Source organism: Tinamus guttatus, unplaced genomic scaffold (genome assembly GCF_059628265.1).
Source record: "Tinamus guttatus ecotype Peru unplaced genomic scaffold, ASM5962826v1 Tinamus_guttatus_pri_ptg001879l, whole genome shotgun sequence".
Taxonomy (NCBI): Eukaryota; Metazoa; Chordata; class Aves; order Tinamiformes; family Tinamidae; genus Tinamus; species Tinamus guttatus.
In genome coordinates this window covers 1-14,358 of record NW_028290413.1, presented here as the reverse complement: position 1 = coordinate 14,358, position 14,358 = coordinate 1, and the positions used below count along the sequence as shown (strand labels likewise).

The 14,358-nt window shown below is 68.4% G+C and overlaps 1 protein-coding gene across 1 annotated transcript; it reads right to left on the bottom strand.

Moving 5' to 3' along the window:
• Nucleotides 1-339: 339 nt before the first annotated feature.
• LOC148589990 (neuronal-glial cell adhesion molecule-like) lies at nucleotides 340-13,992 on the bottom strand (the record flags this gene model as incomplete). Its single annotated transcript, XM_088539595.1, has 10 exons — nucleotides 340-565; nucleotides 1,802-1,813; nucleotides 2,228-2,300; nucleotides 3,233-3,364; nucleotides 5,017-5,181; nucleotides 7,089-7,211; nucleotides 8,623-8,799; nucleotides 9,344-9,466; nucleotides 12,482-12,722; nucleotides 13,874-13,992. Coding segments are annotated over 10 exons (1,391 nt in total), but the record flags the coding sequence as incomplete, so codon positions are not given.
• Nucleotides 13,993-14,358: the final 366 nt, after the last annotated feature.

Here is a 14,358-nt window from a genome sequence, read left to right as displayed (position 1 = left end):
GCCAGCCCGGGTGGGCAGGGCCACCGGCAGGTGGGAGGTGGGCGGAGCCGCCGCCGGGTGGGCGGGATGTGCCTGAGTGGGCGGGGCCCGTCCGGGGGGGCGGGGCCTAGTTGATGTCGGGAGCGCGGGAAGGCGAAGTCACTGGTGGGTGGGAGGTGGGCGGGGCCCGTCCGGGGGGCGGGGCCGCCGGCGGGTGGGCGGAGCCTAGTTGATGTCGGGACCGGCAGGGCGATGCCCTAGTGGAGTGCGGGAGGGCGAAGCCGCCGGCGGGTGGGTGGGATGTGTCCGGGGGGGCGGGGTCTGTCCAAGTGGGCGGAGCCTCCCCCGCGTGGGCGGGGCCTACTCGAGCGCGGCCCCCGCGGGCGGCGCGGTGGGGCTGGCGCCGCCGGAGCTGCCGTCGGGGCCGCGCGCCCCGCTGTACTGCCCGATGAAGGAGCCGTCCTCGTTGAACTGCACGTCGCCGCTGCCGCCGTAGCCGGCCAGGCTGTCGTCGCTGCCCAGGGCAGGGCCCCCGGGGCCGCCCAGAGAGCGGCCCGAGCTGCCCGACGCCTTCTCCTCCGGGTCGCTGTTGGGGGGCGGGGGGAGCGTTGGGGGGACCCCCTCGTTTTTGGGGGGGGGGGAAGGGGGCATGGGAGGGGCTTTGGGGGGCTCTATGGGGGTGAGGGGTCATGCAAAGAGCTTTTGGGGGGCTTGGGGGGGGCTTTTTGGGGGTGAGGGGTCATGGAAGGGGCTTTGGGAGTCTTGGGGGGCTCTGTGGGGGGCTCAGGGTCATGCAAGGAGTTTTGGGGGCTTCAAGGGCTCTATGCGAGCAAGGGGGGGTGAGGGGGCATGCGAGGGGCTTTGGGGGTCTTGGGGGGCTCTATGGGGGCTCTATGGGGGGGTGAGGGGGGCTCTATGGGGGGGGCTCGGGGTCATGAAAGGGCTTTTGGGGGGCTTCAGGGGGATCTATGGGGGATGAGGGGTCATGCAAAGGGGTCTTGGGGGGCTCTATGGGGGGCTCGGGGTCATGCAAGGGGCTTTGGGGGGCTTTGGGGGGACTCTATGGGGGGTTAGAGGCTTTGGGGGGCTGAGGGGGGTTTGGGGTCATTGGAGGGGCTTTTGGGGGTTTTGGGGGGCTCTGTGGGGGGTGAGAGGCTTTGGGGGGGCTCGGGGTCATGCAAGGGCCTTTGGGTGGCATTGGGGGGCTCTATGGGGGGCTCAGGGTCATGCAAGGGGCTTTGGGGGTGCCTGGGGGTGCAGGGGGGCTTGGGGGATCTATGGGGGTGAGGGGCTTTGGGGGGTCAGGGGGCTGAGGGGGGCTCTATGGAGGGTGAGGGGTCATGCAAGGGGCTTTGGGGGGCTTCAGGGGGGTCTTGGGGTCATGTGAGGGGCTTTTGGGGGTCTTGGGGGGCTCTATGGGGGTAAGGGGGGTGAGGGGAAATGCGAGGGGGTTTGGGGGGGCTTCAGGAGACTCTATGGGGGGTGAGGGGGCATGGAAGGGGCTTTATTGGTCTTGGGGGTTCTATGGGGGGCTTGGGGTCATGCAAGGGGCTTTTGGGGGGCTTTGGGGGGACTCTATGGGGGTGCTCAGGGTCATGCAAGGGGCTTTGGGGGTTTTAGGGGGCTCAAGGGGGGTGCAAGGGCCTTGGGGGGGCTCTATGGGGGGTGAGGGGCTTTGGGGGGGGCTCAGGGTCAGGCAAGAGGTTCTGGGGGGTTCTGGGGGGCCCTTGGGCAGGGTTGGGGGGGCAGGTGGTTCAAGGGACTTTTTGGGGGCCGGGGGGGGGTTCAAGGAGTTTGGGGAGCGCCCGGGGCCCCCCTTTACCTTTCCAGGGACCTGCGGTAGCGAAGGCGGCAGCGGGGGGGAAAAGGGGGAGGTCATTAGTGCGGGGGGGGCAATTAGCCACCGGGGGGGGGGGTAATTAATGTGGGAGGGGGTCGGTTAGCCTGGGGGGGGGGGGCAATTAGCCGGGGGGGAGGAGCAATTGGGGGGGGGGGGGGACGATCCCTGGCTGCTCTGAGCCCGCCCCAGCCAGGCTACAAGCCCCGCCCACCGTGGGCAAGCCCCGCCCCCTTGGCGCCTAGCCCCACCCCTTCGCAGCCGGCCCCGCCCCCCGGGAAAGGCCCCCTTGGGGTGGCGCCACCTCCCTGGCACGTGGAGCCCCGCCCATTTTCCCCAAACCCCGCCCCTTCCACAGGCCCCGCCCCTTCCACAGGCCCCGCCCCCTCCTCCCAGGCCCCGCCCCCTCACCGGTACTCCCCGAAGGTCTCGTCCTTCATGGGCCGGGCCTCCGAGTCCACCTGCGTGTCCTCCTTGTCCTTCACTGGGGGGGGGACAGGGACCGGGCGGCTCGGGGGGGGGCTCTTGGGACCCCCCCCAAGCCTTGGGGACCCCCCCACGTCTTAGGGACCCTCCCCTCCTCCCAGGATCCCCCCCGGGACTCAGGATCCCCCCCGAAGTCCTGGGGACCCCCCCATGTCTTGGGGACCCCCCCTCCTCCCAGGACCCGCCCCCCGGGCCTCGGGAACCCCCCAAGTCTTGGGGACCCCCCCCTGGGACTCAGGACCCCTCCCAAGTCTTGGGGACCCACCCCTCCTCCCAGGACACCCCCCCCGGGACTCAGGATCCCCCCCAAGTCCTGGGGACCCCCCCACGTGTTGGGGACCCCCCCAGGCCTTGGGGACCCCCCTCGGGACTTAGGATCCCCCCCCCAAGTCTTGGGGACCCCCCCTCCTCCCAGGACCCCCTCTGAGACTCAGGACACCCCCAAATCTTGGGGACCCCCCTCAAAGTCTCGGGGACACCCTGGGGTCTCCCCCCAGGGGAGGAACCCCCCCCCCCACGAGCAACCCCCCAAATCTCAACCTCCCCCCAAACCCTATAGGTTCCCCCCATCACTTTGGGCTCCCCCAAATCTCAACCCCCGCCCCCCAAACCCTATAGGTTCCCCCCATCACTTTGGCCCCCCCCCAAATCTCACCCCCCCCCAAACCCTATAGGTTCCCCCCATCACTTTGGGCCCCCCAAATCTCAACCCCCCCCCCCAAACCCTATAGGTTCCCCCCATCACTTTGGGCCCCCCCAAATCTCAACCCCCCCCCCCCAAACCCTATAGGTCCCCCCATCACTTTGGGCCCCCCCCAAATCTCACCCCCCCCCAAACCCTATAGGTTCCCCCCATCACTTTGGGCCCCCCCAAAGGTTTTTGAAGGGGGATTTTAGGGGGGCAGGTTTTGGGGTGCAGGGGGGGCTCACCCGAATATTTGCCCCCCTTGCTGCGCTTGACGAAGCAGAGGATGAGGAGCAGCAGCAGCAGCAGCACCAGGGCGCTCACGAAGCCGATGAACCAGCCCTCGGTGGCGAAGCCCCCCGCGGGGGCGGGCAGCCCTGGGGGGGGGACGTGGTGGGTGCCCCCCCCTCCAAACCACCCCCCCCGGGGCCTCTGGGGGCAGGAGGGCGGTTTGGAGGGGCCCCGGGGAAACAGGGCGGTTTTGAGGGCCCCCTGGGTGATAAATGGCAGTTTCAAGGCTCCTCAGGGCACATAGTGCGGTTTCGAGGGCCCCCTGGGTGACCAATGGCAGTTTCAAGGCTCCTCAGGGCACATAGGGCAGTTTGGAGGGACCCCTGGGTGATAAATGGCAGTTTCAAGGCTCCTCAGGGCACAGAGGGTGGTTTGGAGGGGCCCCGGGGAAACAGGGCGGTTTTGAGGGCCCCCTGGGTGATAAATGGCAGTTTCAAGGCTCCTCAGGGCACATAGTGCGGTTTCGAGGGCCCCCTGGGTGACCAATGGCAGTTTCAAGGCTCCTCAGGGCACATAGGGCAGTTTGGAGGGACCCCTGGGTGATAAATGGCAGTTTCAAGGCTCCTCAGGGCACAGAGGGTGGTTTGGAGGGGCCCCCGGGGAAACAGAGGGCAGTTTGGAGGGTCCCCCGGGTGATAAATGGCAGTTTCAAGGCTCCCCATGGCACATAGGGCAGTTTGGAGGGACCCCTGGGTGATAAATGGCAGTTTCAAGGCTCCCCAGGGCAACAGAGGGTGGTTTGGAGGGGGCCTTGGGGGCAGAATGAGGGTTTTGAGGGTCCCCCCAGGTGACAGAGGGCAGTTTTGAGGGGCCCCCGGGTAAGCAGAGGGCAGTTTCGAGGGCAGAAAGGGGGTTTTCAGGGCCCTCTGGGTGACAAATGAGAGTTTCAAGGCTCCCCACAGCACAGAGGGCGGTTTCGAGGGTCCCCTGGGTGATAAATGGCAGTTTCAAGGCTCCCCAGGGCACAGAGGGTGGTTTCAAGGGGGCCCATGGGGCACAAAGGGGGTTTCAAGGCTCCCCAGGGCAACAGAGGGGGCTTTTGAGAACAGAAAGGGGGCTTCGAGGCTCCCCAAGGTGGTTTCAAGGACACCCACAGTGCAAAAAGGGGGTTTTGAGCCTCCCCAGGGTGGCTTCAAGGCTCCCCAGGACGGTTTCGAGGCTACCCGCAGCGCAGAAAGGGGATTTAGAGGCTCCCCAGGGTGGTTTTGAGGCCACCCACAGAGCAGAAAGAGGGTTTCAAGGCCACGAAGGTCACTTTCAGGGCTACCCGCAGTGCAGAAAGGGGGTTTCGAGGCTCCCCAGGGCAGTTTTGAGGCCACCCGCAGTGCAGAAAGGCAGTTTCGAGGCTCCCCATGGTGGTTTCAAGGCCCGCCGCAGCACAGAAAGGGGTTTAGAGGTTCCCCAGGGCAGTTTTGAGGCCACCCGCAGCACAGAAAGGGGGTTTCAAGGCCACCCATGGCAGTTTCAAGGCTCCCCGCAGTGCACAAAGGGGGTTTCAAGGCCACCTATGGCAGTTTCAAGGCCACCCGCAGCGCACAAAGGAGGTTTCGAGGCTCCCCATGGCAATTTCAAGGCTCCCCGCAGCGCACAAAGGGGGTTTCAAGGCCACCCATGGCGGTTTCAAGGCCCCCCGCAGTGCACAAAGGAGGTTTCGAGGCTCCCCATGGCGGTTTCAAGGCCTCCCCGCATGGCACAAAGGCGGTTTTGAGGCCGCGGGGGGTGTCCGGGGGGGACTCACGGGTGCCGTTGGTCTGCACCTCGCTCTCCCAGAAGGCCACGCTCTCGCCCGAGTGGTCGGCGCCCACGAACTGCACCCGGTAGGAGGTGCCCGGGCGCAGCTCGCCCAGGCGGTACCGGCCCCGCGTCGAGTTCACGCGGCCCGACGTGCGCCAGGGCTCAGCCGCTGCGGGGGGGGGCGAGACCCGCAATGGGGGGGTCACTGCTGGCCCCATCCTAGGGCTGCGGGGGGCCTTGAAACCGCCCCCGCGCAGCCAAAGCTGGGAGGGAGGCCTTGAAACCGCCCCCGCGCAGCCAAAGCCGGGGGGGGGGGGGCCTTGAAACCGCCCCCAGCGCAACCAGAGCCCAAAGAGACGACCTGAACCCCGGAGAGGGACCCCCCAAACCACATAGGGACCCCCCAAAACCCCCTTTCAGCCCCCCAAATCTGCCCCCCCGCATCCAGGGTCCCCCAAACCCCACATAGGACCCACCCCAAAGTCCCATTTCCCCCCGAAACCCCACATAGACCCCCCAAAACCCCACATAGACACCCCTGAAACCCCACACAGACCCCCCAAAACCCCACATAGACCCCCCAAAACCCCACATAGACCCCCCGAAACCCCACACAGACCCCCCGAAACCCCACATAGACCCCCCGAAACCCCCCTCCCCATCCAACCCCCTCCCTCCTCACCCAGTGACCCCCAAACCCCACACAGGACCCCCCCAGATCCCATTTCCCCATCCAGACCCATCTTAGGACTCCTCAAAACCCCTTTTCACCCCCCAAAACCCCACATAGCCCCCCCCCCGAATCCCGTTTCTCCCCCCAAAATCCCACACACGACCCCCCCAACCCCATATCCCCCCCCAAACCCCACAGGACCCCCCCAAACCCCACAGGACCCCCCCAAACCTCATATTGCGCCCCAATCCCCTATATTTCCCCCTGTACCGCTCTTGCTCATGAACTGGACCTCGAACTCCAAATACCCCCCAAACCCCATAGGACCCCCCAAACCCCACATTGACCCCCCCAGACCCCTATATCACCCCCCCAATCCCCTATATTTCCCCCCGTACCGCTCTTGCTCATGAACTGGACCTTGAACTCCAAATACCCCCCAAACCCCATAGGACCCCCCAAACCCCACATTGACCCCCCCAAACCCCTATATTTTCCCCCCAGACCCCTATATCGCCCCCCGTACCGCTCTTGCTCATGAACTGGACCTCGAACTCCAAATACCCCCAAACCCCATAGGACCCCCCAAACCCCATATTGACCCCCCCAAACCCCATATTGCCCCCCCAGGCCCCCCCAGACCCCTATATCGCCCCCCCAATCCCCTATATTTCCCCCCATACCACTCTTGCTCATGAACTGGACCTCGAACTCCAAATACCCCCCAAGCCCCATAGGACCCCCCAAACCCCACATAGGAGCCCCCAAACCCCACATAGGACCCCCCCAGACCCCATAGGACCCCCCCAGACCCTCATATTGCCCCCGTCCCCCCCGTACCGCTCTTGCTCATGAACTGGACCTCGAACTCCAAATACCCCCCAAGCCCCATAGGACCCCCCAAACCCCACATAGGAGCCCCCAAACCCCACATAGGACCCCCCAGACCCCACATAGGACCCCCCCAGACCCCATAGGACCCCCCCAGACCCCCATATCGCCCCCGTCCCCCCGTACCGCTCTTGCTCATGAACTGGACTTCGAACTCCAAATACCCCCCAAACCCCACAGGACCCCCCAGACCCCATAGGACCCCCCCAGACCCCCATATCGCCCCCGTCCCCCCCGTACCGCTCTTGCTCATGAACTGGACCTCGAACTCCAAATACCCCCAAACCCCACATAGGACCCCCCCAGACCCCATAGGACCCCCCCCAGACCCCATAGGACCCCCCCAGACCCCCATATCGCCCCCGTCCCCCCCGTACCGCTCTTGCTCATGAACTGGACCTTGAACTCCAAATACCCCCCAAGCCCCATAGGACCCCCCAAACCCCACATAGGACCCCCCAAACCCCATAGGACCCCCCCAGACCCCCATATCGCCCCCGTCCCCCCCGTACCGCTCTTGCTCATGAACTGGACCTCGAACTCCACGTTGTCCTGCGGATGCTCCAGGCTCCAGTGCAGCAGCGTGAAGTCCTCCCCCACCTCCGACACCCCCACGGCGCGGAGCAACGGCAGCGCTGGGGGGGGGAACGGGAACAGCCGTTGGGGGGGGGGGACACGGGAACAGCCATTGTGGGGGGGGGGGACAGCCATGGAGGGGACATGGGGTCAGGAATGGCGGGGGGGTGGGAACGGGAACAGCCATCGGGGGGGGGGACAGGGTCAGGAACGGCCCGGGGGGGACAGTCAGGAACAGCCACGGGGGGGGGGGGACGGGAACGGCCATGGTGGGGGGGACGGGGGTCAGGAACGGCCGGGGGGTGGGTCAGGAACAGCCATGGGGGGGGGGGCAGAAACAGCCGTGAGGGAGGACAGGGTCAAAAATGGCCACTGGGGGGGGACAAGGACGCCCCTCCCCAATTTCTCCCTATCTTGGTGGTTTCAAGGCCCCCCTGGCGGTTTCAGGACACCCCCCACTCTCCCCCTTTCCCTCTTTCAGGGACCCCCTCCTAATTTCTCCTCTGTTTTGGTGGTTTCAAGGCCTCCTCCTGACAGTTTCAGGAACCCCCCCCAATTTCTCCCTATCTTGGTGGTCTCAAGCCTCCCCTGGCGGTCTCCAGCCCCCCCGGCGGTCTCCAGGCCCCCCTGCCAGTTTCCAGCCCCCCCTGGAGGTCTCCAGCCCCCCCGGCGTTTTCCAGCCCCCCCCGGCAGTTTCCAGCCCCCCCGGCGGTTTCCAGCCCCCCCGCTCTGTACCAGGGGGGCGCTGGGTGCTGGCGCTCCGCAGCAGGGCCGTCCCCTCCCCCAGCGGTCTCCAGGCCCCCCCGGCAGTTTCCAGCCCCCCCGGCAGTTTCCAGCCCCCCTGGCAGTTTCCAGCCCCCCCTGGCAGTTTCCAGCCCCCCAGGCAGTTTCCAGGCCCCCTGGCAGTCTCCAGCCCCGCCGGCGGTTTCCAGCCCCCCGTTCCCGTTCCCGGCGGTCTCCAGCCCCCCCCCCCCCGGCGGTTTCCAGGCCCCCCTGGCAGTTTCCAGGACCCCCCCAATTTCTCCCTATCTTTGTGGTCTCAAGTTCCCCCCCGGCGGTTTCCAGCCCCCCCGTTCCCGTTCCCGTTCCCGGCGGTTTCCAGCCCCCCCGTTCCTGTTCCCGGTGGTTTCCAGCCCCCCCTGGCGGTTTCCAGCCCCCCCCGTTCCCGTTCCCGGCGGTTTCCAGCCCCCCCGGCGGTTCCCAGCCCCCCCGTTCCCTACCCGGGGGGCGCCGGGTGCTGGCGCTCCGCAGCAGGGCCGCCCCCTCCCCGGGCGGTTTCCAGCCCCCCCCGGTGGTTTCCAGCCCCCCTGGCAGTTTCCAGCCCCCCCCGGCAGTTTCCAGGACCCCCCCAATTTCTCCCTATCTTGGTGGTCTCCAGCCCCCTCCGGCGGTTTCCAGCCCCCCCGGCGGTTTCCAGCCCCCCCGTTCCCATTCCCGTTCCCGGCGGTTTCCAGCCCCCCCGCTCCGTACCCGGGGGCCGCCGGGTGCTGGCGCTCCGCAGCAGGGCCGCCCCCTCCCCGGGCGCCGTGCGGGCGCTCAGCCGCAGCCGGTAGCGCCCGTGGGGCCGCAGCCCCCCCAGGGTGGCGTTGAGGGCGTCGGGGGGCAGCTCCAGCGGGGGGGGCGCCGCCTCCCCCTCCAAGGGGTCTTCTGTGGGGGGCAGGGGGGGTCAGCACCCCCCGATGAACCCCCAGACCCACAAATGAACCCCCAGACCCACAAGTGCCCCCCCTAGACCCACAAGTGCCCCTCATTGCCCCTCAGCCCCTCCAAGTGCCCCCCAGCTGCCCCTTCCCAGCCCCCCAAGTGCCCCGCAGTGCCCCCCAGCACCCCCAGACCCCCCTCCCAGCACCCCCGAAGTGCCCCCCAGCCCCCCAAGCGCTCCCCAGCCCCCCAAGTGCCCCCCAAGCGCCGTACCCGGCTCATATCACAGCATGTAGCCCCGGATGACCCCGTTGGGACCCCCAAGTGCCCCCCAGCCCCCCAGGTGCCCCCAGCCCCCCAAGCGCCCCCAGCCCCCCAAGTGCTCCCCAGCCCCTCAAGTGCTTCCCAGCCCCCCAAGTGCCCCCCAAGTGCCCGTACCCGGCTCATATCGCAGCACGTAGCCCCTGATGACCCCGTTGGGCCCCCCAAGTGCCCCCCAGCCCCACAAGTGCCCCCCAAGTGCCCCCCAAGTGCCCCCCAAGTGCCGTACCCGGCTCATATCGCAGCACGTAGCCCCGGATGACCCCGTTGGGCAGCCGCGGGCGCCGCCAGCGCAGGGCCAGCGCCGTGTCCGAGAGCCGCTCCACCTGCAGCGCCTCGGGGGGGCCGGGCACTGTGGGGGGGCGCGGGGGGGTCACGACCCGCGGGGGGGGGCACGACCCCCATTGGGACCCCCATGGCCTTGGGGGGGGTCACGACCCACGGGGGGGGGGGGCACGACCCCCATGGGGACCCCCATGGGCTTGGGGGAGGGTCACAAACCCCATGGGGGGGGTCACGACCCACGGGGGGGGGGGTCACAGCCCCCCATGGCCTTGAGGGGGGGTCACGACCCACGAGGGGGGGGCACGACCCCATGGGGACCCCCATGGCCTTGGGGGGGGGGTCACAAACCCCATGGGGGGGTCACGACCCACGGGGGGGGGCACGACCCCCATGGGGACCCCCATGGCCTTGGGGGGGGGTCACGACCCACGGGGGGGGGCACGACCCCCATGGGGACCCCCATGGCCTTGGGGGAGGGTCACAAACCCCATGGGGGGGGTCACAGCCCCCCATGGCCTTGGGGGGGGTCACGACCCCATGGAGGGGGGCACGACCCCATGGGGACTCCCATGGCCTTGGGGGGGGGGTCACGACCCAAGGGGGGGGGGTCACGACCCCATGGGGGGGGCACGACCCCCATGGGGACCCCCATGGCCTTGGGGGGGGGTCACGACCCACGGGGGGGGGTCACAGCCCCCCATGGTCTTGGGGGGGCTCGTGACCCATTGGGGGGGGGGCACAGCCCCCCCATGGCCCTGGGGGGGGCGGGTCACGACCCACGGGGGGGGGCACGACCCCCATTGGGACCCCCATGGCCTTGGGGGGGGGGGTCACGACCCACGGGGGGGGGCACGACCCCCATGGGGACCCCCATGGGCTTGGGGGGGGGCACGACCCACGGGGGGGGGGTCACAGCCCCCCATGGCCCTGGGGGGCTCCTTGGGGGTCCCATCCCCCCTCTGGGGGGGTCACAACCCCCCATGGCCTTGGGGAGGGGGGGTCACGACCCCACGGGGGGGGGGCACGACCCCCCATGGCCTTGGGGGGAGGGTCACGACCCCACGGGGGGGGGGCACGAGCCCCATGGCCTTGGGGGGGGGGGGTCACAAACCCGTGGTGGGGGGGGGGTCACAAGTCCCATGGCCTTGGGTGGGTCCTTGGGGGTCACATCCCCCAGGGTGACCTTGGGGAGCCCCCCCCATACAAACCCCATTTTTGGGGTCTCTCACCATCCTCCAGGGTCTCAAAGCGGCTGCCCCCCCCCCCCGGTTTTTCGGGACCCCCCCATTCAAATCCGTTTTGGGGGGGGTCTCTTACCATCCTTGAGGGTCTCAAAGCGGCTCCCAGAGCTGCCTCCCCGCCCGGTTTTTGGGGACCCGCCCAATGTCCCCATTTTTGAGGTCCCCTGTCCTCGAGGGTCTCGAAGCAGCTGCCCCCCCCCAATGTTACCATATGGGGACCCCCCCATTCAAACCCCATTTTGGGAGGGTTTTGGGGACTCCCCCATTCACACCCATTTCGGGGGTGGTTTTGGGGACCCCCCCCCAATGTCCCCATTTTCGGGGTCCCCTCACCGTCCTCCAGGGTCTGGAACGGGCTGCCCCCCCCAATGTCACCATATGGGGACCCCCCCATTGAACCCCGTTTTTGGGGTCCCCTCACCGTCCTCCAGGGTCTCGAACGGGCTGCCCCCCCCAATGTCACCATATGGGGATCCCCCCATTCAAACCCCATTTTTGGGGTCCCCCTCACCGTCCTCCAGGGTCTCGAAGTGGCCGTGTTTTGGGGACCCCCCCCATTCAAACCCCATTTCGGGGGGTGGTTTTGGGGACCCTCCCCATTCAAATCCCATTTTGGGGGGGGTCTCCCACTGTCCTCCAGGGTCTCGAAGTGGCTGCCCCCCCCAGGTTTTTGGGGACCCCCCATTCAAACCCCGTTTTCGGGGTCCCCTCACCGTCCTCCAGGGTCTGGAACGGGCTGCCCCCCCCAATGTCACCATATGGGGACCCCCCCCATTGAACCCCGTTTTCGGGGTCCCCTCACCGTCCTCCAGGGTCTGGAACGGGCTGCCCCCCCCCAGGGTGATCCCCATCATTCAAACCCATTTTTGGGAGGATTTTGGGGACCCCCCCCCATTCAAACCCATTTCGGGGGGGGTTTTGGGGACCCCCCCATTCAAACCCCGTTTTCGGGGTCCCCTCACCGTCCTCCAGGGTTTCGAAGCGGCCGCGTTTTGGGGACCCCCCCATTCAAACCCCATTTCGGGGGGTGGTTTTGGGGACCCCCCCATTCAAACCCCGTTTTTGGGGGGGTCTCTCACCGTCCTCCAGGGTCTCGAAGTGGCTGCCCCCCCCAGGTTTTTGGGGACCCCCTCAATGTCCCCGTTTTCGGGGTCCCCTCACCGTCCTCCAGGGTCTGGAACGGGCTGCCCCCCCCAGGGTGATCCCCCCCATTCAAACCCCATTTCGGGGGGTGGTTTTGGGGACCCCCCATTCAACCCCATTTCGGGGGGTGGTTTTGGGGACCCCCCCATTGAACCCCGTTTTCGGGGTCCCCTCACCGTCCTCCAGGGTCTGGAACGGGCTGCCCCCCTCTATGTCACCATATGGGGACCCCCCCATTGAACCCCATTTTCGGGGTCCCCTCACCGTCCTCCAGGGTCTCGAACGGGCTGCCCCCCCCCAGGGTGATCCCTCCCATTCACACCCATTCGGGGGGTGGTTTTGGGGACCCCCCATTCAAACCCCATTTTCGGGGTCCCCTCACCGTCCTCCAGGGTCTCGAACGGGCTGCCCCCCCCCAGGGTGATCCCTCCCATTCACACCCATTCGGGGGTGGTTTTGGGGACCCCCCATTGAACCCCGTTTTCGGGGTCCCCTCACCGTCCTCCAGGGTCTCGAACGGGCTGCCCCCCCCAGGGTGATCCCCCCCATTCAACCCCATTTCGGGGGGTGGTTTTGGGGACCCCCCCCCATTCAAACCCCATTTTCGGGGTCCCCTCACCGTCCTCCAGGGTCTGGAACGGGCTGCCCCCCCCAGGGTGACCCCCCCCATTCAAACCCCATTTTCGGGGTCCCCTCACCGTCCTCCAGGGTCTCGAACGGGCTCTCCTCGCTCAGCGGGCCCTGGCCCCGCCCGTTCACGGCCGCCACCCGCAGCCGGTAGCGGCTCCAGGGCCGCAGCCCCCCCAGCGTCACCTCGCGGGCGGCCCCGCCCACCTCCAACGTCACCGCGGGGGGCGGGGCCGTGGCGCCGGGGGGGGGCGGGGGGGGCGCGTGGCGCCGGGCCCGCTCCCCCACCCACCCCTCCCGCCAATACAGCACCTGGGGGGGGGGGAAAGGGGGGGTCAGGTGGGGGTGCCCCCCCCCAATAACCCCAATTGTCCCCCTGAATCGGGAGCCCCCCGAAGACCCCCCCAATTGCATCCCCAGCCCCCCCAAAACAAACACCCCCCAAATCCCTCCTTGGAGGCCCCCCCGAGCCCCCAAATCCCCCCCTTTGCAGCCCCCCCCAATGTCCCTACCCCCCCCCAACCCCAGCCATTGGAGCCCCCCCCAAAACCCCAGAGCCCCCAAATCCTCCCCATGGAGGCCCCCCCAAAAGCCCCCCACCCCCCCCTTTGGAGCCCCCCCACTCCTCCAGCCCCCCCAGCCCCCCAACCCCCCCAAAATCCCCCCCACCGAGCCCCCAGCCCCCTCCAACGCCCCCAAAATCCCCCCATGGAGCCCCCCCATGTCCCCAAGCCCCCCAAATCCCCCCCTATGGAGCCCCCCCATATCCCTAGCCCTCCCCCAAGGAGCCCCCCCAGCCCCCTCAACCCCCCAGACTCCCCCCTTTGGACCCCCCCCACCTCTCCAGCCCCCCCAACCCCCCAAATCCCCCCACGGAGCCCCCCCATGTCCTCAGCCCCCCCATTGAGCCCCCCCAGCCACCTCAATCCCCCCAAATTCCCCCCCATGGAGCCCCCCCGTGTCCCTAGCCCCCCCCTTTGGAGCCCCCCCAGCCCCCTCCAACCCCCCCAAATCCCCCCCATGGAGCCCCCCCAACCCCCCCCAGACTCCCCCCTTTGGACGCCCCCGACCCCTCCAGCCCCCCCCAGCCTCCCTAAGCCCCCAAAATCCCCCCCATGGAGCCCCCCCATGTCCCTTCCCCCCTTTGGAGCCCCCCCAGCCCCCTCAACCTCCCCAAAATCCCTCCCAACGGAGCCCCCCCAGCCCCCTCCAACCCCCCCAAATCCCCCCCTTTGGACCCCCCCTACCCCTCCAGCCCCCCCCCAACCCCCCCAAAATCCCCCCACGGAGCCCCCCAGCCCCCCAACCCCCCCAAGTCCCCCCCTTTGGACCCCCCCAACCCCCCCAACCCCCCCAAAATCCCCCCCACGGAGCCCCCCAGCCCCCCCCAACCCCCCCAAGTCCCCCCTTTGGCCCCCCCCAGCCCCCCCCATGGCCCCCCCCCCCATGGCCCCCCCCCTCACCCGGAATGCGCGCAGGCGCCCGCGCAGCCGCTTCGCGGTGGCCTCCAGGGTCCAGGCGACCCGCACACTGCTGGCGTTGAGCAGCTCCACCCCCACGTTCTCGGGGTACGCCAGGGGCACTGGGGGGGCAGGAGGGCCCCATGGAACACGGGGACCCCCCCATGGAACATGGGGACCCCCCCATTCCATAGGGACCCCCCCATTGCACCCGCACGCTGCTGGCGTTGAGCAGCTCCACCCCCACGTTCTCGGGGTACGCCAGGGGCACTGGGGGGGCGGGAGCACCCCATGGACCCCCCCATTGGACATGGGGACCCCCACATTCCATAAGATCCCCCCCATTGGACATGGGGACCCCCCCATTCCATAGGGACCCCCCCATTGCACCTGGGACCCCCCCATTGCACGGGGACCATCTACGGGACCCCCCCTTTGCACCCAGGGACCCCCCCATTCCATAGGGACCCCCCCATTGCACCCGGGAC